Source organism: Leucopleurus acutus, assembly GCF_964270905.1.
Source record: "Leucopleurus acutus genome assembly, chromosome: 6".
In the NCBI taxonomy this organism is placed as follows: Eukaryota; Metazoa; Chordata; class Mammalia; order Artiodactyla; family Delphinidae; genus Leucopleurus; species Leucopleurus acutus.
The window spans coordinates 44,467,670-44,493,323 of record NC_139149.1 but is presented as its reverse complement, the minus strand read 5'-3'; the positions used below and the strand labels follow the sequence as shown (position 1 = coordinate 44,493,323).

The 25,654-nt window shown below is 37.5% G+C and overlaps 1 protein-coding gene across 1 annotated transcript in view; it reads right to left on the bottom strand.

The window, feature by feature from the left end:
• Window positions 1-5,078: 5,078 nt before the first annotated feature.
• GPD2 (glycerol-3-phosphate dehydrogenase 2) overlaps window positions 5,079-25,654 on the bottom strand; it is a 95,319-nt gene continuing 74,743 nt past the window's right edge. The window contains exons 9-16 of the mRNA XM_082841922.1: window positions 19,360-19,494; window positions 18,922-19,097; window positions 18,224-18,355; window positions 17,123-17,281; window positions 8,816-8,928; window positions 8,652-8,730; window positions 8,358-8,456; window positions 5,079-5,474 (exon numbers count right to left, since the gene is read on the bottom strand). Of these exons, the coding sequence (XP_082698048.1) occupies window positions 5,349-5,474; window positions 8,358-8,456; window positions 8,652-8,730; window positions 8,816-8,928; window positions 17,123-17,281; window positions 18,224-18,355; window positions 18,922-19,097; window positions 19,360-19,494 (1,019 nt within the window). The 3' untranslated portion in view covers window positions 5,079-5,348. The remainder of the gene's footprint in view (window positions 5,475-8,357; window positions 8,457-8,651; window positions 8,731-8,815; window positions 8,929-17,122; window positions 17,282-18,223; window positions 18,356-18,921; window positions 19,098-19,359; window positions 19,495-25,654) is intronic.

Below are 25,654 nucleotides of genomic sequence, written 5' to 3'. Positions count from 1 at the left end.
GCCAGTGAAGGAGCAAGCCCGGGCTTTACAGGAGTCACTGTACCTGGAGAATGAGAGCAGATTCTGCTTCAGACACAACAAGGTGGGCTTGAAGGGCTCAGAAGCGGGTGGAACCAGTTGCACCACGTGCCATGCTCTACTATCCAAGTGACACTCAATCCTCCCGTCTCTTCCACTGAAACATGATATATTATCTACGACTACAGGATGCGCACCTTAACCGACATAGTTGCAAACAACCCCAGTGTGAATGTGGGGAACTAACAGGGAACCGATGGTACGGTTTGCTAAGCGACGCATTTCGATGCCGCACGTGGAGAATGAAGATAGCCCTGATCCTTTTGCAAAAGTGGTATTTTGTTTAGATCAAATAAATTTTACTATTCTGGATCAAGCATTTAACAAAATGCCAGGGTACTTATTGATTTTTGACAAGGCCCCACCACCGCCTTAGCACAGGACCTGCAGGACTATCTCTGGTGTCATCATGGCTTACATACCTCACCTTGTGTGCACGTATTTCACAAGTGTGGTAGCTAATTAGACACCTAAAATACAAAGTACAAGCACGGAAGGCTCATCAACTCCACCTCCTATACAGAAATACTCTTGTTATGAGGGTGCCAGAACAATTTAAAACTTCTGTGGTCTGTTTCCTTCCTAAGTCAAATGTCATCAGGTGAAATCTGCCACCGATGATAATGCAGTGTTGACCAAGACTGCAAAATGTCGATGTGAGTATCCATTTCTCTTTCTTTGATTACCATAAATTCATTACCATAAATTTTGAAAACTGGCAGCAATGTATTTTGACAAATTTTATGTTGACAAATTTTAAAGTGCTATAAAATTTGATAAGCTAAATCAATGAACAATGTTTTGAGCTGCTATATATTTTTTTCCAGGCACTGAACAAACAGTTCATTGTTCCAGGTCTGTCTGGGGGCCAGTTCTCTGGGTTATTCTATACAATTTCAAAGAAACTTCAGAAGCTCACACAGGCCTTTGAGCACGCAAAACCAAGAGGCAGCGCTTCTAAACCACAAATGGAGACGATGTTCCATATACATGTGTAAATTAAAACATATAAAATAACATAGGCACTATAAAATTTATGTTAAAACTGGTAACAGCTTTACTGATTTACTGACAATGAAAATATATAGCATTTTTTCTGTCAGAGCATTTATCAACACTTGGCAACCCTACACTAACTTGACATGTAAGATGATCAAAATGGATTATGTAATCTTTCCCATTCATTTCTATTGATTTTACTTATGATAAAATTCATCAGTGTGCCTGCAAACGCTGAGGCTGAAAGGCTCTGCTTGACAAAAAAAAAAAAGAAAGAGAGGAAAAAAAGAATTCAACAGAGTTGAATAGGATGAATGTAATTTTAGAATAGGATTGCACAGATACAGAAGTCGTGCCCTAAAGCCTCCAGCAACAAATTAATACAAATAAACCTGGCAGTCTCATAAAATTGCATTGGTCTATGCAGGGATTCACTTTTGAGATAAAATTACAAAATTGCAAGTGAAAATAATTAATGTGTGAGTGCAATTAAAAATACAGTTTGTGAAGATATTTTCAAACTTTTTAAACTTCAACAGTAATCAAAGTTATTTCTCTGACTGCAAGTAACATCAAAATGCCAGTAATTGGCCCATTTTAATCAGTTTTATTGATTCATGCTTTCAGTTCTTATTCAGTTAAAAACAAGGCACATTAAATACATCCTCTTATTGCTCTATAAATGCATGCAGCTCATTCTGTATATCAAGAGTAATAAATAATGGTGATAAAACACCAAGACAGTTATAAAAATGACAACCCAGCCTCAAACATAGTATTTAAGAGTCCAATCTAGAACAATAACCCAACACAATACATAAAAAATGCCACATATGAAAACATGCAGTGTGTATATCGACTCCAGTACTGGGTTTATACTTGATATTCTTTAAAAGCACAGTAGGGCTCTTTTACTCCCTAAAAAGGATTGACAGAATGCAAAACAGTGCAAGTTATTAGCATCGTTGACTTCAATATTATTACATTCATATGCCAAAAATCTTTACAAATACATAAAAAAAGGAAATCAGATCAATGATCATTCTTACAGTATGTTTAGGAAAAGAATGAAATTTCTGTTGTACAAAGGAGTAAGCTACATATATTCTGAAAAAGACAAAACAAAGCTAGAAACTAAAGCAAAACAGGGAGCATGCATTTAGTAGTAGAAATCCTAAAGTTACACTCAGTAGAAATTGATTGAAAGCAAGAATGTTGCAGCAGCATGAAGGATATGAGGCAGACAACCCTGGCTTAACAAATAATCCAGCGGTATCACTATTGTTATGACTGTGGGAAGGGCTACTGAAGGGAGCATCCAGCTCTCCACCACAGATGGGGGTTCCTTCACCTGAATCCCCTTAATAAAGCCTCTTTAAATAAATCACTTGATAAAAGACAATCTCTACACACCTCACACCCAGCCCAACAGAATCAGCTGATACCATGTTTATACAAAAAGAAAATAATTCTTTTGTGCTTGGAATAGATTTTGAATCACACTCACACCTCCCCCCCCACCCCATTTCTTCTCTCCTTTTCTGAAATCAGGTAGAGAAGCTGCACAGGTTTAATTAAGAACTTACACAAAAATGCAGGGGTGCTTTATTCACAGTAAAGACTTGGAACCAGCTCGTTTCCAAGATGAGTCTCTGGGATCGGTGAAGGAGCGTATGTTTTAGAATTAGCAGATTTTAAGCAAAAGCAGATGTGCTCAAAAGAAGAAAAGTGCGTTTTTCTTTGTCCTTAAAGGAACTTCACTCATAAAAAAGCATGCAGAAACAAGGCCTCTTTTCAAATACAGCTCTGCCCAGGCCAGTCAGGTTATAAGCCTGGTCCCTACTGTAATGAATTCAGCGAGGATACAAGTCATCGTTGTCTTGATTTAACTAGAAAAGAAGAGAGAGAAAGAGAGAGAGCACAAATGTACAGTATTGTGGTACATCACCTCTGATGTTTTAAAGGACAGCTCTTCTATCTATTAAGGGTCACTGGGCTCTAAACAGTGAAGTTATTGTCTTGATAGAAAAACACTAAGTTACAAAGCCATGTGCTTCTATTATTAAAAAAGAAAGAAAGAAAGAAAGAAAAAAAGAGAGAGAGAGAGAGAGAGAGAGAGAGAGAGAGAGGGAGGGAGGGAGGGAGGGAGGGAGGAAAGAAGGAAGGAAGAAAGGAAGGAAGAAACCAGTGTAAAAAAAAAATTCACACCTTAAAAGAAAAAACTTCACAGTGATACCTGGGAGGTCACTTGCTCTGTTTTAGGTTTTCCTTTAGGAAGTGGCAAGTCTAAACTTCATTTAAAAGCAAAATGAGTTAAGGTGCTATCTTCACTGTTTATTTCAGAGGTAGGGGTAGGGGCTTAGGTGAGTGAACCTCCAGTGTGTGTATTGTGGCAGACAGGCTCATACCGCACGTGAATGAGGCATGAAGATATTCTACATTTGACATATATAGAAATATTTGTCAACATTTGACATATATAGAAATAATAGCACAAAATAATAGCACAAAAGTGTTTATGAACCAGTTTGAAAAATTAAGATCTCGAGTCTGCACAATGAAAACCTTACATTAAATAAAGGGTCACATTTCCTATTTCATACACAACGTGATCTTAAAAAAAAAAAAAGTAGGTAGTTAACTTCACAAGAGGAAGCACAATGAATAAACATTCAGATGACTGGCTAAAATGCCACCAAACTATTATAAAAGCATACCAAATTGGCCCTTTAAATTCAGTATATTACATATTTATTAAATTCTGGGCAGATTGATTTCTTTTAACATTTTTATTGGACTAAAATTGCTTTACAATGGTGTGTTAGTTTCTGCTTTATAACAATGTGAATCAGCTATACGTATACATATATCCCCATATCCCCTCCCTCTTGCACCTCCCTCCCACCCTCCCTATCCCACCCTTCTAGGTGGTCACAAAGCACGGACAGAGCTGATCTCCCTGTGCTATGTGGCTGCTTCCCACTAGCTATCTATTTTACATTTGGTAGTATATAGAGAATGGTATGCGCAGATTGATTTTTTTGTCTTGTTTTGTCTTTCTGTGAGTGTGTATGTGTATGATGGGAGAATGCGTGTGTGTGTGCTGAGTGTGGTTTTCTCTATTTCTTTTTGTTTGATTGAGAACTTTTCTGTTGAGTACAGAAGGAGAAAGGCTTTAAGCAATTAAAATGATCTTGAACACTGCAAGTTTGTGGCTTTTTATAAATAATTGTAACTAAAGTTAACTAAAGGCTATTCCTATCCTCTTTTACTATCCGTTTACAAATACTCCCCCAAATGATGCAATAACCTGAGCAAAATAGGTCATGTTTGACAGTATCACATGCTCCAAGATCTAGGATTTGGGGATTGAAAATTGTGCTATAATATGTGGATATATAAACACAGGTTTTTAATCCTTAAATTTATTACTACTGTAAAGATTTGAGAAATTTAGTCCCATGCCAATGTATCCAACTTGCCACTTAAATGCTGGTTTTAAAGTAAGAAAAGCAAGGATCTTCCTGGCAACTGTAATAGTCAAAGAAAAACCAGCAGTGACTGGGGAAAAAAAAAATGAATTGCTGAGATGAAACTATCACTGTAACTCCCAGCAAATGTCAATGCTATCCTTATATCTTGTACCTGTGATTCTGGAAGCTTTCAGAGTTTCTCTGAGATTTGCTCTTATAACCAGATCTAAACTTTTTCTTCCTTCTCCAGTTTTGCCAGTCACGCTCTAGATATAAAGTCTGGATGAGGAAGGCAGACAAGCTGGAGGAAGAAGGGGCTGAGGGGTCTCCAGAAACACTATCGTTTTAATAGGTCGCACCCCACTCAATTTCTTTTAAGAACAAATACTATTAACAAGCTTAATGTCCAGAGCTTTGTGCAAATCATGAAATATTTCCAGCTTCTTTTTTCAATTTCTGCCAAAATATTCTGCCTCTAAAACTGACTTAGACTAAATGAATAAACAAACAAAAAGGGAGCATGTCCAGTCTAACAGGTCACAGAATAAATGCAAAACATTAAACCAGTGTGCATTGAAAATGAGAAAAAAAAGATAAAATACACTTTTAAGAAGCTAGATTGAATGGCAAATACAAATAAAGGGTATACATTGACATCCTAAAGCTTTGGAATGTTTCCCAGTGTTAAAACAAGGCAGCTATCCATATCCACTGTTTTAGAGCGGTGTAAGTCGTCTCTGGTTTGATACATGATTATTTGTTGTTCCTGTTTATTGGCTGTGGATTTACTGCTCAGACTCACAGTCCTCCACAACTTCGGTCCACGGGGATGGGAACTCTTCTGTCGAGGTTCTCTTCTGCAGTTTTCATGAGTATAGCAAGCCGGCTTCCAGACACCCTTCCTTTTTGAACAGCACTCATCAGCTTAAAGAGAAAATAGGCAACAGATTCAGAAGGCCAGCCAGCTTCCTCCCTTCTCCATGGCATTTTAATGGTTACCTTTGCAGCAGGCAGGGGTAATTAAGTGCCCCCGTCGAAAACCGCAGCAGGTACTACAGCTCACTTAAGAAGAGTACAGTTTTCAAACATTTCAAAAAGGGGGAGAGGGGCAGGTATTTTGCCACGGCTGCAAAAACTACACCTATCTGGCGAATCAGCCTGCCTTTAAATGCAAATCGAATGCATCACTTTTTGCCCCTTAATGTGCTCAGAGCATATATTTTTTGGAGCAACTCAAATATTGAATCTTTAATTCCATTTTTAAATCTGAAAAGGGAATCTCAGGGATTGAACAAAGACAAACCGTGACCTATATTTAACTACTCTTTTTTAGTGTTACTGTACTTGACAACTTCAAGTCCCCCAAATCCAAATTCCTTAAAGACTTTTTAAAGTAATTTACATTTAAGTCCTTGAAAATGGACCCAGAGATCCACCTTAAGAATTAAAAGCACTCCACAGCCCAGATTTTAGCTAATTCATTTTTATCCAGTGGATAAAATCAGAATTAGTCTTGAAATTACATGCAGTCAGCAGGCAAACGCCTTTAATCTGGAAGGCACTGTGCAATTATCAGCACGGGGAATTTTTTTTTTTTCCTATTCAAGTTGATGTGGTTTTTACTATTTTCTTGATCTCACTTCCTCAATCTTTCTTATCTATTTGTTTTTTTTAAAGAACTGATTTAGTCATTCATCAGAAATATATATATATCTGTAAATCCTCAAAATATTTTTAGGGTTATAGTTTTTAGCCTAAAGAAATACATTTCTTAAAAAAGACTCTGAATAAGGGTCAGAGGCATCTGCCAAGGGGCTGGATCAGAATTTCATGACCTTATTAAAAAGCTGTTTCACAAGCTATTGCTTATTAGAGATGGACTCCTACATGCAGAAGTGTCATTAGAGCCCAAACCTAAAAATAAAGTCATGTAACCATACAGTATCTATAGAGATCCTTCCATGAGGATTATTAAAAAAAAGTCTATATTCAAAATGGTGTTTAATGGGATAAACATGGGCGCTTAATCTTCAGAGAAGGAAAATATCTTATGAAAAATGAAATAAAACCCTGAAAACATACTTTGCATCTGATGAATGGTGTAACAAAGAATGCTGATATCTACAGATGGAACAATTGATGGTTTATCGTCTTGCCTCTGATTCCATAAAGACTTTCAAAGTTTATCAGCGCTAACAAAACTGAGAGAGCTGGAGTTTTTTTTTCTTTATCCATAAACATTGTGCGATGTACCAGCCTTTAAAAACTCAAAGTCTTCTTCAAACATTACATGTATCTTGAAACCATATTACGAGAAAAAAATAGTATTTGGGTGTGAATATATCTCATAAGAAATATTGTCAGCATTTTTAAGTTGAAAATTACACTGTATATTTGTACTTAGTAGAAGCATGAATGATCTCTTTCATTTAGAATTGGACAAGAAATACTCAATTATTAAAAAGACTCTACAAGAAAGCCTGCAGATGGTTTAAATTATTTTCTACGTGTTTAACTCTACTGCACTCAAAATTACTTAACACCCAAACCACATAGCATATCCATAAAATTAGACTCATTGTTTCTAAGACCCCAGGTCCTTGAACCCTAAATGCTGTTGTTTATTTACAACGTATATGAAATGAAGCATTAACTATTTATCTTAAGAAAAGTTTTCTAAAATCCTGAGACAGACAAAAAAAATTTTCTCACAGAAAAAAACAGACAAAAAATGTATGAAATGTTTTTTTATTCCCAAGCATACGTTTTAAACTCAATTTCAAACGTCCACTTAGTTAAACAGTAAGCTAAAGAACTAAACATTCTTTTTTGTAATGCTGGACACAACCTGTGAAAATTTTCTGCATTTAGATTCAACAATGCTCTTATCTGCAGCTCATCTCCAGAGAGACAATTACCATTTCCTTTGCCTTGATCTTGTTTGTTTAACTTGACACAGTGAAGAAAGGGCTGACATTGACCAAAATCCCCAGCATTAATTTATTTCATGTTCAGCATTCATCATTGCCATGGTGCAAGCAAGACCTGGCATTCATTTGAAATACCTGCCCAAGAAGTAGTACGGAAAAAAACTGGCTGCTTGGAAACCAATACATTCTTCGTAAGAGCAGAGTCCTATGGACAGTTACAAATAATGTATGGGTTTGTTGAGTTTCTTTCTTTTAAGGAACTTTTAGGAATGATGTGTAGCATCCAGTATGAAGTTAAAGTAACAAAATTTACTTCCTTCCTGGTTATGATTAAACAACTGAGCCTTGAGCAAGTGGAAAATTAGAAATAGAAATGCTTGAATTACGTGGTCTTGACCCAGGAATATAGGTTTCCTTTCTTTTGCTTTTCAGGTTCATTCTAATGTAAGAATATAATCATCGCATGTTGGGGTCTCAAGTGAATATGATTCTCAAATGAATACAACTCTGATTTCTTTAAACTTCCTCGATTAAAAATATACTTTCCACATTAGAAGTAAAGAAGGGTCCGGTGGTGGTATCCCACGGCATACTCTTTATAAAGCACACTTCTGATTTAGTCCTTTAAGCCATCATTAACTTAGATTTAATCTAAATTGCCCAGCGCAACAGAATGTGTCTTATAAAAAGCAAGAGAACATGCACCACATAAAGCCTTATCCTTAAGGGCAGACATATCAACCTTTGCTGGCTTCAAGCTTTCTTCTTTTTCAGAATGAGGTGACAACTGTGTGGACTTCAAAATCCATTCCTGAATATAAACTGATGACCAATAGATAAAAAGCAAATACACTTGTTTCCTTTCACCACAACTCACCTGCAAAAACTCATTGAGTTCAACCTGTCCATTTTTATTCAAATCTACTTCATTCAGAATTTCATGTAGTGTATTTTCATCCATTTGGACACTGATACTCTAAGTAAAAGGAAAGCACAAAATAATGAAGTTTCATTAGAAATTATGCGTATCACTTTATCAATGTTACCAGCCTTTCAAAAATTCAGAGAGAAATATTACTTATAGAAAGCACTAGATGAGAAAAAAATTATCTAGCATAATCTTTACATTCTTCTGCTATCAAAGATGTTGAACCAAAAAAAAAAATATTACCTCTAATACACGCTGAACATCAACAATGGTAATAAAGCCTTTCTGGTCTGCATCAAACTTATGAAATCTCTTCTTGTACCTGGAACACAACATTGAATAATGGAAAAATATACTTAGATAAGTGAAGACAAAAAAAGAGAGATACAGAAACTTATTAGAAGTACCTGTCAATGTCCGAAGGCAGTAGGCTAATTTCAGAGTGATCTGTTAACTGTTCTGATCGAGATTTATAGCCCATTTCATAATACAGAAACTTCCTGGCTGTTTCAAGTTCTTCCTACAACACAGAGACACACAAAGTTCAAAGATTTATGGAAAGAATTATTGATTTTTTTCTTCCTTTTTTTTTTCCACTTGGTTTTCTAAAATGAAAGCTCATCTTCATTTTTCTGGCCAGGTCAATTTTTTATTTCCTCCAGTTTTACTGAAGTATAATTTTATTCAATAAAATTCACCTATTTTGGGTATGCAGTTTGATGTATATCCCACCACGATCAAGATATAGAACATTTCTATCCCCCTAAAAAGTTCCTTATTTCCCATTTGCAATTGATTCCTGCCCCTGACCTCTAGCCCCAGGCCACTGATTTGATTTTGTCACCAGAGTTTTGCTTTTTCTTGAATTTCATATGAAAGTGTTCGTATAGTTTGTAGTCTTCTGTGTTTGACTACTTTCATATAGCATGACAATTCTGAGATTCATGTTGCTGCATGTTTTAATATTCTGTTTCTTTTTACTGCTGAATATTCTTCCACAGTATTGACTAGCAAAATCTATGGGTGATTTGGTGACAAAAGAGCAATTAAAAAGTGAAGAAGGCATCCAGGACTTGAACAACGATTATAATGTGGCATGCGGTACCAAGACAGACATCATGACGTTAACTAATTCTAAAATGTTGTCACTAGGATGCTGGTAGTTGGGTGGAAGTTACAGAGTCAGGAGAAGAAACAAGCTATTCTATTGAATAGTTACTCTTCCTGTTTTCAATGATCTCGGCCACAACTGATACTACCTATTGCTGAGAACACTGTCTTCTTAGATTTCATCACGCCAGTCTCCAAACTAAGAACTTCCAAAATGACTCTATTGTGCTGTATATTGTTCACAAATATCTCTTTCCTCTCATAAACACACACACACACACACACACACACACACACACACACACACTTCTCCCCCCATAAGTATACTTCTCAAACCCATTGATGTGAGTCTGGACATGTGATTTACTTTGGCCAATGGCACATGAATGGATATAATATATGCCACTTTTGAGCAAAAGCTTTATACAAAATTGCAGTTTTGCTTAGCCTCTCTTGCTCCTGTACCATAAGAAGGGCATGAATCAGAGAGATCTGAAGCCAGTCTGAAATATGAAGAAGAGCCACAGCAGCTAACATGCAGCCTTCAGGTAATATGAGTGAAAAGTAAGTGCTTGCCATGGTAGACCAGTGAGCTTCTGAAATTGTTATACAGTATAACATAGACCATGTTTACGAACACAAGTCTTAAATTCCTCAGACTTCCCCTCAAAGGATCTGACTAAATCAATTTGTAGACCCAACTTCTGGCCTGCAGAATAGTGCCAGTGCCAAATGAAACAAGGAAAATAACACAATAGCACATACTCTTGCAGGAAATGTGTTTATATTTCTTTGTTTATGTCAGTGACAAGTCCCTTTGCTCCTTTTTCTTTGGCAGATAATTTTTTTCCTGAGATTATCCCCTTCCTGCTTTCCTTTCTCTTAGGAGACATATATATTTTAAAACATAAATATATATATATAATATATATATTAGCTGAGAGAACTTTTTAGCATTTCTAACTTTTCATTTTGCTACGTAAGAACATTAGGAATTTTATTTTATTATATATGTTTATTATATTACATATTTATTTTATTATATATAACATAAAATATTTATTTTATTACACATATACATGATATATAAGGTATACATAAAACTTGCCTTTGAAGTCACCAAGGGCATTCTTCACTGGCAGATTACTCTCTTCACACAGGAAAATCCAACAGTTATAAATAAAACTATTCTTCTATTGCACCAATTTTGCCCAGTCATTTTCTATAAAACTGGTTCAACGTTCATCTCCTTGGAAGTGGCATCTCTGATACTTCCCTCCAAGAACAAGCTGTTCCTCGAGTCATGTCCCTTTATTACCTATGTAATTTATCCATACTCCATATTAAGCAAGGAATCATGGAATTTAAAGCTGAAAGGGCTTTTTTCCCTAGAAGTCACCCAAAGTACCTCCCTAACCCCACATTTCCTTTACAACGTTCCAAAAATAGAAGCCTGAGGTCTCCATCTAAAGAAGAGCTCTAGCAATAGGGAGGTAACTCAATTCCACTGAATGCAGCCCATAAAGGGAAGACTCCAACTGCCAAAAATATTTATGCTGAGATTAAACCAATCTCTGCAATTCTTAGAATTTGTTTGGGATTAGTGCAACTTTCTTACAGTAATTTTTGTTTGTTTGTTTTTAAGTTGGGAGGGGTTGTTTTCAATGAAATTCCATGGAAGGAAAATGAGAGTTTATTTTTTTTAATTTTATTGATGTATAGTTGATTTACAATGTTGAGTTAATTTCTTCTGTACAGCAAAGTGACTCTGTTATACATATATATATATATATTTTTTTTTGTAGAGTAGGATCCAAGCTTTATCTTCAAGATACAGTATGTACATATATAAATATGTGGAAATGCAATGTAAGGACATGCAAAATGGTGGGGTAATACACAGTTTGTAATTTCTTCTTTATCTTTTTTTTAATATTTGAATTTTAATTTATTTTTTATACAGCAGGTTCTTATTAGTTATCTATTTTATACATATTAGTGTATATATGTCAATCCCAATCTCCCAATTCATCCCACCACCACCCCCTTCCCTTACAGTAATGTTTTATAAAGTCTAAGTTTTTTTTTCCTGTATCACACCACAACAAATATCTAAGGACAGAGCTTTCCTCTTTAAGAATTTTCTTTAAGTCTAGAACTACTCTCCTGCATGAGACATGATTTTAAATCCCATTACCATGCTGAATAATTTCTCCCAAACCACAACTAGTCTGTCATATAATAAAATGATCAGAACACAACATAATACTCCAGCAGAGATCTGGCAAGTACCTAGAAAGAAGTAACTCTCAGCTTCATCAATCTAGAGATATGATTTCTATTAGGCAGCCTAAGACTGTAATTGCATTTGGGGGCAGCCATGATCCACTGTTACCTGCTGTGCATTCACAGTTAACGAAAATCGTATTTCTTTTTTGCATGTGCTACTGTTAAAGTCTTGTCAAATCTATCATGAATGGATGGAGTTGTTTTTCTACCTAATGTAAGGTTTGCCAATTATGTCTATTATATTATACCTAATGTAATCTCCCCCATTGCTTCAAGTTGTCACCAAACATTCACTCTCCCTCCAGTTCCTTACAGGTACACCAAAGATGCATGCTGTCAATGTCGTAATCTAGGCACCTGAACCACAGTAGACTAGGTCAAGACCAAAGACAGAATCCTCATGACCTGCTATCAAAGCCCGCTTCTGAGGATAGTGATCATTTGGTTACAAATCCACCAATTTTAGAAGGTATCACACGCAGCTTCATAAAATGCTTCATGGAATCCGAATACATTATGTCTATAACATTTCCTCGATCTAACAAACTTGTTACTCTTTCTGAAAAGAAAATATGTCTGAAATGATTTCTTACTACCTTCCAGTGATCACTACTTCTTGCTAAATGCTGATAAAACAAACTTAAAATGCCATAACCTGGAAAACTGCCCAAGACCAATGCCAAGACCACTAATTTATAGGTTACAAACTATATTTCCCCCCCTTCTCCCTTTTTGGAATGAGGTACTACATTTGCCTACCTTCTGTCTTCTGGTGCTCTTCCTATTTGCCATATTGCCATAATCTTTTAAAGCTCAACAGTAGTTAAATAAATCCCACCTGCAAATTCTCTGAGTACCCTGAAGTATAACATTTCTGGGTTGGCGTACAAACTCATTTAGAGCAGCCTCCTATTTGAATGTCTGTTTCCTCTTACCAATATTTATTTTGTTCTTCTCACAATGAAAATCATTCTCCTTGACAAAAAAGGAAAAAAAGAAAAACAAATTGGTATTGAACTATGAGTTGAAAGGTTCTCTCCCTTCTCCGGCGGTCAAGGATTTGGTGCTAGTCACCTTGAGCAACGACCTAGGTTAGGCCTTACTTGCATTCTTTCCATTTTTACCAGTTATTTTTGGTGTTTTTAGTATTTTTGCCAACACTCAGCCAATTCCTGACACTGTTCATACACATCCTTATCAGTCCTGGATACCCCTTCATTGTTGAGTACGTATCTTCCATCTGTTTGATATTTGGTGCTTATTAGCTTGCTTTGTCCATAGTCACTCCATTTTTCACTTGCTTCCCCTTTATTCTCCTTGCTGGAATCAATTTTGAAATAATTTCTTATTGTGAGACACCCTCAATCTACTCGAGTGGTCTTCTCTTTAAAGTCTCTCAATGAAATGCATGTTTTGTCTGAGGGTTATAAAGTCTACCTTACCAAATAATATGGCAGCATTTCCCAAAATACATCCTAAAGCAATACTAGTTTCCCTTTCTACCAGCCCTTCCAACAAGTGAGAGTTGGGTCTGTCTCCAAATAAATTGCCTTTTGGAAACTGACAATGCACATAAGCATTTTAAAGGCACCAAATTATCTGCATTAAAGGAAATGGTTTCATTTGTTTAACTCAGAATTTCCCAAACTCTTTTGACCATGTAGTCATCTTTTCACTGATGTTATATATTGATATTTATTTATAATTATGTATTAATTTATATACTTGTGTAAAACACAACCTGACAATGACACATTCTCTAAATGTCTTCACCAACTCCTCTGTCAGTCCCCAAGTCCCCTAGACAACGCCTTCCTCCCTAACCATTTCTTCCAAGTTGGCTGCCTTTGGTCTTGAGTAACAGTTCTCTAAATCTTTCTATAAATTTTGGGAAATATACACACATTTCCGAGGTATATATGTGTTGTAACCACTCAATTAAATTTGAAGATCCCTGAAACTATGAGCTATTTATCATTCCCCTAAAATATTTGGTATAATGCTCAGTGTACAAGTCACTCATTAAGTACTGACCGGTAAAAACAACCACAATTCATCTGCAGAGAGTTATTTATCACCTTGTTCCTCTTTCACTTTCGCAGGTTAAGTAATCCCAATGCTTTTAACCTTTTCTCAGAAGTCCAGCTTTCTAACCTTTAATTCTTTTTTCCCTCTCCTTTGTTCTCTCTAGACTGTCCACAGTTCTCATTAATACTCCTATGTCTCAGATACTGAGTAATAACTCTAGGTCTTTTATTTCTGTTATTTTGTTTGTTAAGGGGAATGGGAGAATATTTCTGAGTACATAAATCTGCTCATAAAATCTAAACTGAAGTTAAATCTAGTTTCCTCGGGAGGGCTGAACACAAGCAGTTTACAGAATTTTCTTCCTCCTTCTTACCTCCTACAGCCTGAATTCCTGGCACAAAGTACCTTCCTGCATATTCAGATCATTTCAACCATAATTTTTACAGGAACACATTATCACCAGTCCTTCTATATGGTATAAATGATTGGCAGTAGCACAAGAGTAAGTTTCATTCTTGTGTTGCCTCAGTATAAAGCTTTATTTATTTATTTCATTTTTTTGGAATTTTATTTTATTTATACAGCAGGTTCTTATTAGTTACCTACTTTATACATATTAGTGTATATATGTCAATCCCAGTCTCCCAATTCTTCCCACCACCACCACTCCCCAGTATATAGCTTTAATTGGCCAAACCAAAACTCAAAACAGGAAGAGCTATAAACCAGTCCAGCCAATGCAAGAGGCAACAGGGTGGGGTGGGAAAACGGTATGTTCTGGGATCAGAAAACCTGGTTTCAATCCCAGTTCCACAACCTACTAGTTGTATGAACTCTCACGGGGACTTTCTCCCTAAGCCTGTTTCCTCAACTATAAAATGAGGGTAAAGGTTATGCCTGTCAGTGTTGTGATAGGATTAAGGAACTCTTTTCAAACAGTGATTTCTACCATCAGTACACTACATACATGGCATTAAAATTACTGGAGGAGAAAATTTTAAATGTAGGGCCATGGTTTCACCCCTGAAGACTCTGATAGTCAAGCCTTAAAATCTGCCTTTTTCCCTACCATTCCCAGGTGACAAATATGTAACCATCTTCAGGAATCTCCACCACATTGAAAACGCTTTAAGGACAAGACCTATGCCCGGTCCTTCCTTACACCTTCAGCATGTGACATACATGCTCAGTAATGTTCATTCACTCATTCAATACACATTATTTAGGGCCTTTTATATGCCAGGCACTGAGGGTACAGAAACAAAACAGATCACATCCCTTCCTTTGGGACGCTTACTTCCGGGAGGGGAGGCTGACAGTAAATAAACAAAATACATGGTATGTCAAGTGAGAATTGATGCTAAAGAGAAAAATAAAGGAAGGAGTAGAAGATGCCATTCGGATTGGGGGCTACTCTTTTATTCAGTCCAGTGAAGAGAGACATCCCTGGAGTGGAGACCAGGAGGAAGTGAGGGAGTAGGCCATGAGGACATCTAGGGAAGAGCATTCCAGGGAGAGGGATCAGTAGGGCTTGAATAAAGAAAAGCAACTCAACCTGTGGGTTGGAGAGAGTGAATAAATGGGAAGAAAAATGAGGGGGATCAGAAAGGTGGTGGCCAGATTACAGTGGGCTCCTGTCATAATAATCCATGTAAGAGGTGCTGATAGCCTGAATCAGGGTGACAGCAGTTAAGAAAGGGTTGAAGTCAAGCCATTATTTGAAGACAAGTATGATAAGGTTTGCTGATGGGCTTAGATCAAGTATGAAAATAAGATTTAGGCCCAAGCAACCAAAGAGTGGAATAGGTATTTACGACATGGAGAGGTCAGTAACGGCAGTAGTTTGAGGAAGGCAGGAGGAGATCTGAGAGAGATGGTGCTGTGGACTGAGTTGTATCCTCCTAAATTCATATGTTGACAGCCTAACCTCCAATGTGATGGGATTCGGAGATGGGGCTTTGGGGAGGTAACTAGCTTTAGATAAACCTCATTGGGATTAGCACCCTCAGCAAGAGCTCTCTCTGGCTCTCTGTGTCCCCCAGAAGGCATCTGTTTCAAAGCCAGGAGCAAGGCTCTCGCCAGAACCCAGCCATCTCACCTGGCACTCTGATCTCAGATTTCCAGGCTCCAGAAATGTGAGAAATAAATGTCTGTTATTTAAGCCACCCAGCCTGTGGTATCCTGTTATAGCAGCTTGAGTAGACTAAGACAGGTGGTGTTAAGGAAGGAGGGAGGAATCAGCTGTGTCAAGGCCACTAACTGGTTGCGTAAAAGGATGACGAGAGCTGACAAGCACGTTGAGCAACATGAAGGTGCCTGGGGAGTGTGACCAGAGCCACTACAGCAAAATGGCCACGAAAGAGCCTACACGGAATGGGTTCAAGAAAGACTTGGCGGGGGGGGGGGGGGAGGCAGGAACTAAACCAATGAACACAGAGTATTTTCTGAATAAATACATGAAAATGCCTCTGCGCATCACAACAGTTTGGTTTAATTAAAAATCATGACGGTCTTCTGTTTATCACAAGAAGCCCAGGGCTGTATATGTGGGCATCTGAGTATCGCTGGCTTTCTTTTTTTAATTTGGATATAAATATAAAATTTCAAATGACACAAATCAATAAGCATTTGGTGGTCAGGCCATAAAACCACAATTTCCTACCAAAGGCAACCTTGCAGGAGTGTGAATCTCACTGTAGAATATATTCTAAGAATGTTTTCAGTGAAAACCAGAAAAGGTTCTACCCACAATTGTTATTATCTTACTTTTTCAGGAATTACGACCACAAATTTGAGAACATTTTTCTATAAGGGATTTTCCAAAAACAACCAGGAAGAATATTTGGTTATAAGGATATTTGTTACAAGAATTTGTTAAAACAAGATATTTGTGACAAGAATAGCTTTCCAGTTTTCTAAGGCCTAGCAATATTAAACACACACACACAAAAACTGGCAGGCAATCTAAAGTCACCATCAAAAGCTATGCTAGCCGGGCTTCCCTGGTGGCGCAGTGGTTGAGAGTCCGCCTGCCGATGCAGGGGACACGGGTTCGTGCCCCGGTTCGGGAGGATCCCACATGCCACGGAGCGGCTGGGCCCGTGAGCCATGGCCGCTGAGCCTGTGCGTCCGGAGCCTGTGCTCCCCAATGGGAGAGGCCACAAGAGTGAGAGGCCCGCGTACCACAAAAAAAAAAAAAAAAAAAAAAACTATGCCAGCCTCTACCAACAGATTAAGACATTGCATGTCTATAATGGAAATTGGTTTTAAAGACTTCTATACAATACCTTTTTTTTAGAATCACCCCAGCTCAGTTCTCTGCCCATCAGTTCAACAATCCTGGGTAGGGCCTCCTCTGCTGCCTGGACATTTAGAAAGGCCAGGCGAGTACGACGTGAGATCATATCCACTGCAGTGCAGGCATACTCCTTAATCCCATATTTCACCTGAGTTTGAATTAAAGTAAAATGATTAATTTAGGCCTTTTTTAAAAAGGGGGAATAAAGCTTCACTTAAAATTCATGCTTAGGAATTCATGCTTTTTCTTTACATATCTGGTTCTTTAGCAGGCATGATACATAGTGACATCATACAAGTTCCCCATCTGCCTGCCAAGAAGATTTGGAAATTGGGACAATTTGGATAAGAGCTATTAATGCCTTCTCCTTGAATAGAACCTGGTGCAAACATGTATATTGCATCACTTTTCATTTACCATGCACAGTAATCACCTCGTTGTTCATACATGACATGGATGTTAATTTACATAGCTGAGTAGGGAGGAGATATGGGGATATACGTATGCATATAGCTGATTCACTTTGTTATACAGCAGAAACTAACACAACACTGTAAAGCAATCATAGTCCAATAAAGATATTTAAAAAAAAAGTTATGGTCTCATCTCTTTTGGCTATCCAAAGTTTTCTGTCTCAGAGTAATAAGATGACAGAAATCTTGCCTTCAATCAACAACAAAATGCTTACTTGGACACCCATGTTTTTAAAGTGTGGTGAATTATAAATGAATATAAAGTGTCAAGTCAAGATACGGCATCAGGCAGTGCGTAAGTGGTACAAACTTGAGGAGCTCCAAGTTCTCAAAAGGGGCAAACAACTGTGAACCGGTAAGATTTGAGATAGCTCCATGGAGGAGAAAGAAATCCATATTTTCTATTATTATTGTTACCACTATCAATATCACTTCAGAGTTGAAATTAAAATTTTGTAAATGAAAGGAACTGTGCTGGGCAGACGTTTTCCTCCAGGTTTTAGCGGATGTACGCACATTAAAACTCAGCTATATATTATTTCTAAAGAGGATGAAAAGTGAACAGATGAAAGGTATCCCCTGGCAGACAGGAAATTCCCATATGGCCATTCACGTACCTCTGCTTCAATGTATGGAAATTCTGACACAAGACGCACCCCAACAATGGGCCACCGCTTTCCCGTCACACTCGCCATTTTGGCCACCTCAAAAGCCTTGTCGCCATAGGTGGCAGCAAGATGCTGGGCCACCTAAGGAAACAAAACTGCATCAGGCAGGTCCTCTGAATATCAATAGCTTCTAGGTACAAAGCAAAACAATGTACATGCTTATCTTGTCAGTTTTTTTTTTTTTTTTTTACAGCCTGTAACTAAAAATCCTAGGAGAGTGTTAGATTTTGATTCCGTGGGAGGAAAATACTTTGGCTCCAAATGCTCAGGCCAGCACTAATGCTACTACACATGTGTTACTGTATCAGCGACTGATGAAGCTTCAGCTTCATTCTGCTGCAGACATCACATCTGAAGAACAGCCTTCCTTATGCTCGAGACAGAAAGGATTTGGGAGGTCCTGTCTGCTAGGAACAAGCCAAACAAACTCCAGATTCTAAAACAGAGACCAAAACGTGCATTGCTTTTTAGGTGACTAAAGCACCTAAAAAGTGCTTTTTCCCATTAGTTCACTCCCACAATACACAGACAGAAACAAACCCAGCAACAGGAAACTCGAAATCATGGAGGCCACATGGCTGCCGATTCTGTTACTGGCAATAGTGAGATTAGGTCAAGAGTAAGATGATGTGGCAATGCCTGCCCACCTCACTTTCAAGTCCATAATCCTGGACAAGCCTGATGTAGAGTGTAGGGCTCCAATCTTTGCCCCCTTGAAGGAAAAGCCCAACTGTTTTACTTGGTCCTGCTTTCAAATTGTGGGTCTTGACTGCAGCATTTATGGTATCTTCTGCCATAGATCGATAGGTTGTCCACTTTCCACCTACAAATACATTGATAAATAATTCATTAGGTTACCACCCCTTGTTTTTCTTATAATTAACCATTTATCAACTTATCAATATCAAAATTCACCAGTTTTTTATAACAAATGTGGCAAAGCAACGCATAAGATTTTACTCAGAATCATAAAAAAAAAAAAAAAGTCCCTGTTCTTTAGCATTAAAAGGGATTCTGGTATGAGAATTTAACTCAAGCTGCTTTAGATATAAAGCACACCCAAACAACAAGGTAATATGCCATACCTGCTATAGTGATGAGGCCGCTCTCACTGATATCCACGACGTGATTTCGGGAGATGGACTGTGTATCTGCAGACTTGGGATCTGTAACAAGTGGGCGAATACCACTCCATGCTGCCAGGACATCCCCTCTTCTTACTGGGAAGGATCAATGCCAAGGGTTAAGAGGATTACTCAAAGACGTCTCAACAAAACTAAAATGATTAGAGAGCAGAAAAGAGTTCAGTAAAAGGAACACATGAATATGTACTTTTAAAGGGAGGGAATATCGTTAAATATAAGAACTAAATGAGTGGGTAAGTTACAAGAAAAACTCAAAGAATTGTTTTGTTACAAAGATAACCTGGACGAAAAAAGTAAAGAACTGGAAAATCACTGACATGGGTCCCAAAGAGGAAACAAAAGAAAGAAATGTTAGCAACCCTCAGCTGGGACAATCTGCAGTAGTTACAAAGAACAACAACAAAGCAGAAACAAAATAAAAACAAACCAAAAGAGGGCCTCCCTGGTGGCGCAGTGGTTGAGAGTCCGCCTGCCGATGCAGGGGACACGGGTTCGTGCCCCGGTCCGGGAAAATCCCACGTGCCGCGGAGCGGCTTGGCCCGTGAGCCATGGCCGCTGAGCCTGCGCGTCCGGAGCCAGTGCTCCGCAACGGGAGAGGCCACAACAGTGAGAGGCCCGCGTACCGCAAAAAAAAAAAACCCCAAAGACATGACTTGTTACATTTCCCCCCTAGAGTATATCTTACTATCTCTTCTCAGGGAAGACAAAGATACTTATTAGCAGCAGAGGGCAGTCAGGATTTCAGATCCCACTCACCCCTTGGTCCTGTGTTCTTGTACAGCGAACCTCCTATACATTTAGACACAGCAGACTCTGAAAAGTACTTAAATATATATCTAGAGAAATCTCGTGTAAAGAGTCACAAAGACTCTTCGATGTGACTCGTATATTGGACTAGTCAAAAAAAAAAGAGAAAAGAGGAAAAAAAAGCACCTAAAAAGTACAGGGGAAAGATCCTAAAAACAAGTAATACTGCATGACAATCTCTCCATCTTGATCTCAAATGAAAAAAAGATTTCTGGTAAAGATAACTTCAACTAAGGTAATCTGACATATTTTAGCTTAGCTCCTTAAGGACCACACTCTAAACATGACTATAATCCGAAAGAAGAGGTACCCATACACCTCTATGGGAGTGTTTAATCAAACCCATATCCCAACACTGAATCTGAAACAAAGGGAGAGTAAACCTCATAAACTGGTGAGGAAAGCCTAAGGCTTGCAGTCCTGTTAACTGGTAACTCGATGTAGGGATTCCATCCCTAGATCTGCCCCTTTGAAGGGTGCATCCTCTTCAGTATTTTTAATTCTGATGGCCTCCATGGAATGGGGGTTAATTCTTGCTCCACACAATTCCACAAAAGTCTTGTAAAACCTCCACATAAATCATGCAATATTTTAATCTTTACAAAAAGCTTTACTAGGAAATTACCACTATTTTCCATTAGAGTTCAAATTGCCCTCAGAGTCAAAAATAAAACTTAGCCAACCACTTAGAACGTCATTGTGGTCACTGCGAAGTCTGCAGAGTGTGTTCTCTGAAATTCCTTAGGTAGCCACGCTGATCAGGAATTTGGTTTCAGTTCTTACAGCCTTCTGACTGATCTTAAAATTATTCTGTGGAAAACTAGACTTTCTAAATTTAAAGCACATGCAAATAATCTTTGTGGCAAATGCTTTACCTTTTCTGGTATAACAGGCAGAAAAATACATCTATGAAACTGTACTGTCTGAAATGAAAAGACCAAACTAAAACACTTGAGTTTTTCATTCATGGAGGAAAATTAAATAAAACATTATGTATACTGATACCATTTTTAATCCTTACTTTTGAAATTGCTACTCAAAACAAGAAAAGAAAACACTAACAGGAAGAGTTCATAACATGTCAGGAACCTTAATTTATTTTGCTTGATATCTTAGCTTTCAGCTTTTTAGCCTGAGAATTATATCAGATGAATGTTGGGATTATATTTATTTAAAAAGATTCATTTAAGGATAATCAAATTTTAAATCATATTTCAAGTATGAATCAGGCTTTATAGCCTGCAGCATTTTTATGTTATTAGACTAAACTGTGGTTGGATCAGGTGATCTATCATCTATCAGTTTTCTCCCAACCTTGAGATTTAATGATTTTTATGGATTATTCAAAATGCCATTTGCTGCTGAAGAATAAAAGCACTTTTTATCTCTCTACCATCCAAATTAAGTAATGACCAGTCAGGGCTATGGGTATAACCTAGACCCACAAGGCACAGCATAGCTAAACACATGAAACATGAATTCTAACCTCTTGTAGAAAAGACAGCAACAAACTAAACAGGTTTCTCTCTTTATTACTTATTCACACACAGTGGAAACCTTGTGTGCTGTTAAACTCTTATTCAAATTCTCTTCAGAAAGCGATTCAAAAGCAGTGGACAGATAGCATAGAGAACCTTCCAAAATTGCCAGGAACTGCTGCAGCCATATTGTAACCATGGGGGAAACAACCATAGCATGAAGCCTACCTGGGGGGGGGGCGGGGTGGAGTGAAGAGAAATAAGGGCCCTTCGCTAAAGACATTGCTCAATCACTAAATTAATCACCTCTTGAGGCTTCTTATATCCGGAGATCTTCTTTTACATGATAATACATTATTTATTTTATAATAACAAAAAATACAAATTCAATGACTCTAATAAATTGAGTGCTTCTCTAAATGTCTATGTAAATACCTCTAGCTTCTGTAAAGCAGCACTGTTCCATAGACTTTTCTGCAGTGATGGAAATGTTCTGTATCTAACCTGTCTGATTCACTAGCCACTAGCTGCATGAGGCTATTAAGCACTTGAAATGTGGTCCATGCAACTGAGAAACTGAATTTCAAATTTTATTTCATTTTAACTAAATTTAAATAGCCACATGATATGCACATGTGTAGGCTATAATATTGCATAAGGCAGTTCTAGAGTAAAACCACCAAGTGGTAGATCTCAGACTTGTCCTGGTTGATCATCAAGCTGGGTATTTCCCCCATGGCACCTTGCCCATGTCTTCAATGGAGCATCCTTTCAGTGAGATTTGACTGTGAGAATGTAATCTGCTGTAATAGTATGAGACACCCCACCTCAAAATACTTTATTGTCGTAACATGTTCCATATTTACCATTTCAAAGTATCCTCCTCTCCTACTAATCTCATCAATTCAAAGAAATGAAAATATTTGTACTAAATTAGGTACTCCTACCCTCAAGTTCTTACCCAGAAATCGGTTCTATCATTTAGGTTGTAGCCAAGAGTAGACAGTGAACATCACCTACTTTAACTCTCCATGGTATAACACGTGAAGAAAATAACTCAACTCAAGGATTTTATGCCTCAGAGCTCAAAGATTCATCTTGATTTTCCTGGTCCTCGTACCGTCAGGATGGCTAAACAAGATGGCATTACTGTTGCATCTTCCTCACCATGTTGAAAGTCTTCGGCAATATCAATTCTAGTATTTCTCAGTACCTCAAATACTGTATCAAGTAGGAGTCATGTATTGTGATCAATAAATATGAAATGGCATATTAAAACATTCTCTGAACTTTTTATATCAAACAAGAGCTGACATTACAAAATCAAAAGCAATAATATTTTGGCCTCTGAGTCAACATGCTAGACTTAAGGTGTCTAATGACTATATATTTAAACAATTGGATATCCTCTTTTAAAACAACTGAACACTTTAATAAAACAAGATGACAGGAAACAACACTACTATTAAAATTGAGAAAAATTCTCATTAAACACCACTTATGAGAATGGCTCACCCAGCTGATTTCTTTTTTGTTTAACATCTGTATTGGAGTATAATTGCTTTACAATGTTGTGTTAGTTTCTGCTGTATAACAAAGTGAATCAGCTATATGTATACATATATGTCCATATCCCCTCCCTCTTGCGTCTCCCTCCCACCCTCCCTATCCCACCCCTCTAGGGGGTCACAAAGCACTGAGCTGATCTCCCTGTGCTATGCAGCTGCTTCCCACTAGCTATCTATTTTACATTTGGTAGTGTATATAAATCCATGCCACTCTGATTTTTAAGCGCCAACTGCCCAGATGTTAAAAATCCCATGAGTACTACAGAATGTATAAAAGTACTGGTCGATATTTTCAGAAGGATAGTAAGGAAATAAAATAGTCCTTCTGCCATCATGTTTAAGAATTATTTTCATTACTACCCTGATAAATAATTCACTCAGGTTTTAGTGTATAAAATATATAAAGAATAAAATATAAATAGTAAAGTTGAATAGACATTTTTCACAGCTGGCTGAAAAGACTAAGTGCTGTGTAATTGTTTCCAATGATAATTAATATTTTTATTCTTAAAAACTTGGCAAGACAAGTGTTGGTTTTAAGTTAATAGAAAATGGAGCCCACAGGAAGTAACAATTAAGAGCTAAATGTGCACTTTTGCTTCCCATCAGTTATTTAGCCATACATTTTGGGGTGCTCTTTCTCCTGTTTGCCACTTTCAAAAAATCAATGAAAAGCATGTGAAAATATCTACGTGAACACAGGGGAAACAGTGTCAGAAATCAATACCTTCTCTACCAGCATGTTTAACCTGCAGAAATGAAGTGTTAATCACAGAAATAAGATACCATATTACATTTATAAACTAATGAAACTAGAAAAAGCAAAGCGCGTGACACTATAATTAAACAGCTGGAAGACATCCAAGCCTGTGTAAGTTGATAACCCTGGTACAATCTCTGGCAGTGAAAAGGCAGGTCTGCAGTGAGTTGATATGGCCAGCTCCGTTGTTAATTGAATAACAGGCAATCTATAAACACTACTAATTGCATATGTGAAAACCTGTGTACAACTAGAGAAGCTGCTTAGAGAAGCACTCCAGAAAAACTACATGGATAAAGCACTCTGCAAATCTTCTGTCTTCCTCAATCCCTTTAAGTCACAGCTTAGTTTCGCCACTGCGTCCTTCTGATTAACCTCTACACAGCGGACTTAATGATACATTTTTCAAAAGATCATTTTTCTTCCTAACCCAATACACACTGCACAACTATCAATTACCCGTTTCAGAAGAGAACAAACAAGTAATCTAGAAAATTCAGCCTGTGAATGGAAAGCTTTCTAAATCGTAAAAGAAGACATGGTCTTATTCCCAACAGGCAAAATGCTTTTCAGAATTGTTCCGATGCATTTTGCAGAAGTGTGGCAGCCGCTGCGAACAGCATGGAGTGTTAAGATTTGACACTTTTTTTCTTCTCAAGAATATAGCCATTTGGGGAGGCTCAGAAACTGTTGTCAGAATTTTACTTATTCATCCACTTAATAAATCCTTTAAAAATGATTGTTTCAACCCTGGTGAATACAAACCATTTCAAAAGTATTTCCTCTAGGATCTACACAAATTTTTTATTTTTAAAATCCGTAGCGAAGACTGCTTGGCCCAAGGGATTGGTTATGAGAAATGAAACCTCCTCTACTTTAACATTCAAATCCAAATAAGGCCAGTCGAGAGCAAAGGTCACTATCATTTTGAAGGTGTCTGGCAGCTTCCATGAAATGAACTGAGAGGCTTAATCCACTCCCTAGTGGATATAATATCACATCACGCGACAAACCCGGGACTACCAATTGAAATACTGCATAATAGTTAGAAGCACAAGTATTAGAGCTAGACTGACTTGCATTCAATATCATGGCTCCAACATGAATGGGCTATGGGAAGGAAACAAAATCACTGGGCCTCAGTTTCTTCATCTACAAAATGGGAATTACAAAATAAAACTAACAAGGTTGTTACGAGGAATCAGAGATAATATGAGCAATATGCTTAGCAGAGTGTGTAGCAAAAAAAGTGCTCAATAACAGTAGAGTTTTAAAAAATAAAGCATGCATAACCCACTGCAGACAAATGGAAAGATTAAAATATGTGTAGCAACAGCAGGTAGTCAAAAAAACTGAATGGTGCCTGAGGCCGAGTTTCTCTTTCACATTTCATCAGTATAGGAGAGAGTATTGGGTTTCACCTCAATTCCTTGGAAAAAATACAAATTTGAATGTCTTTATTTTAGATATAGACATACTCTAGCTAACTAGCACTCTACCAAGACTGAGGGTAATTCCTCATATACTCTGAGGCCTTCAGTCCAGTAGAAATAAGAATGAAAAGAAACCATAAAGAATCATTGCTGATTCAAAGGATAAGTTGATAAGTAAGAAAGGTGTGA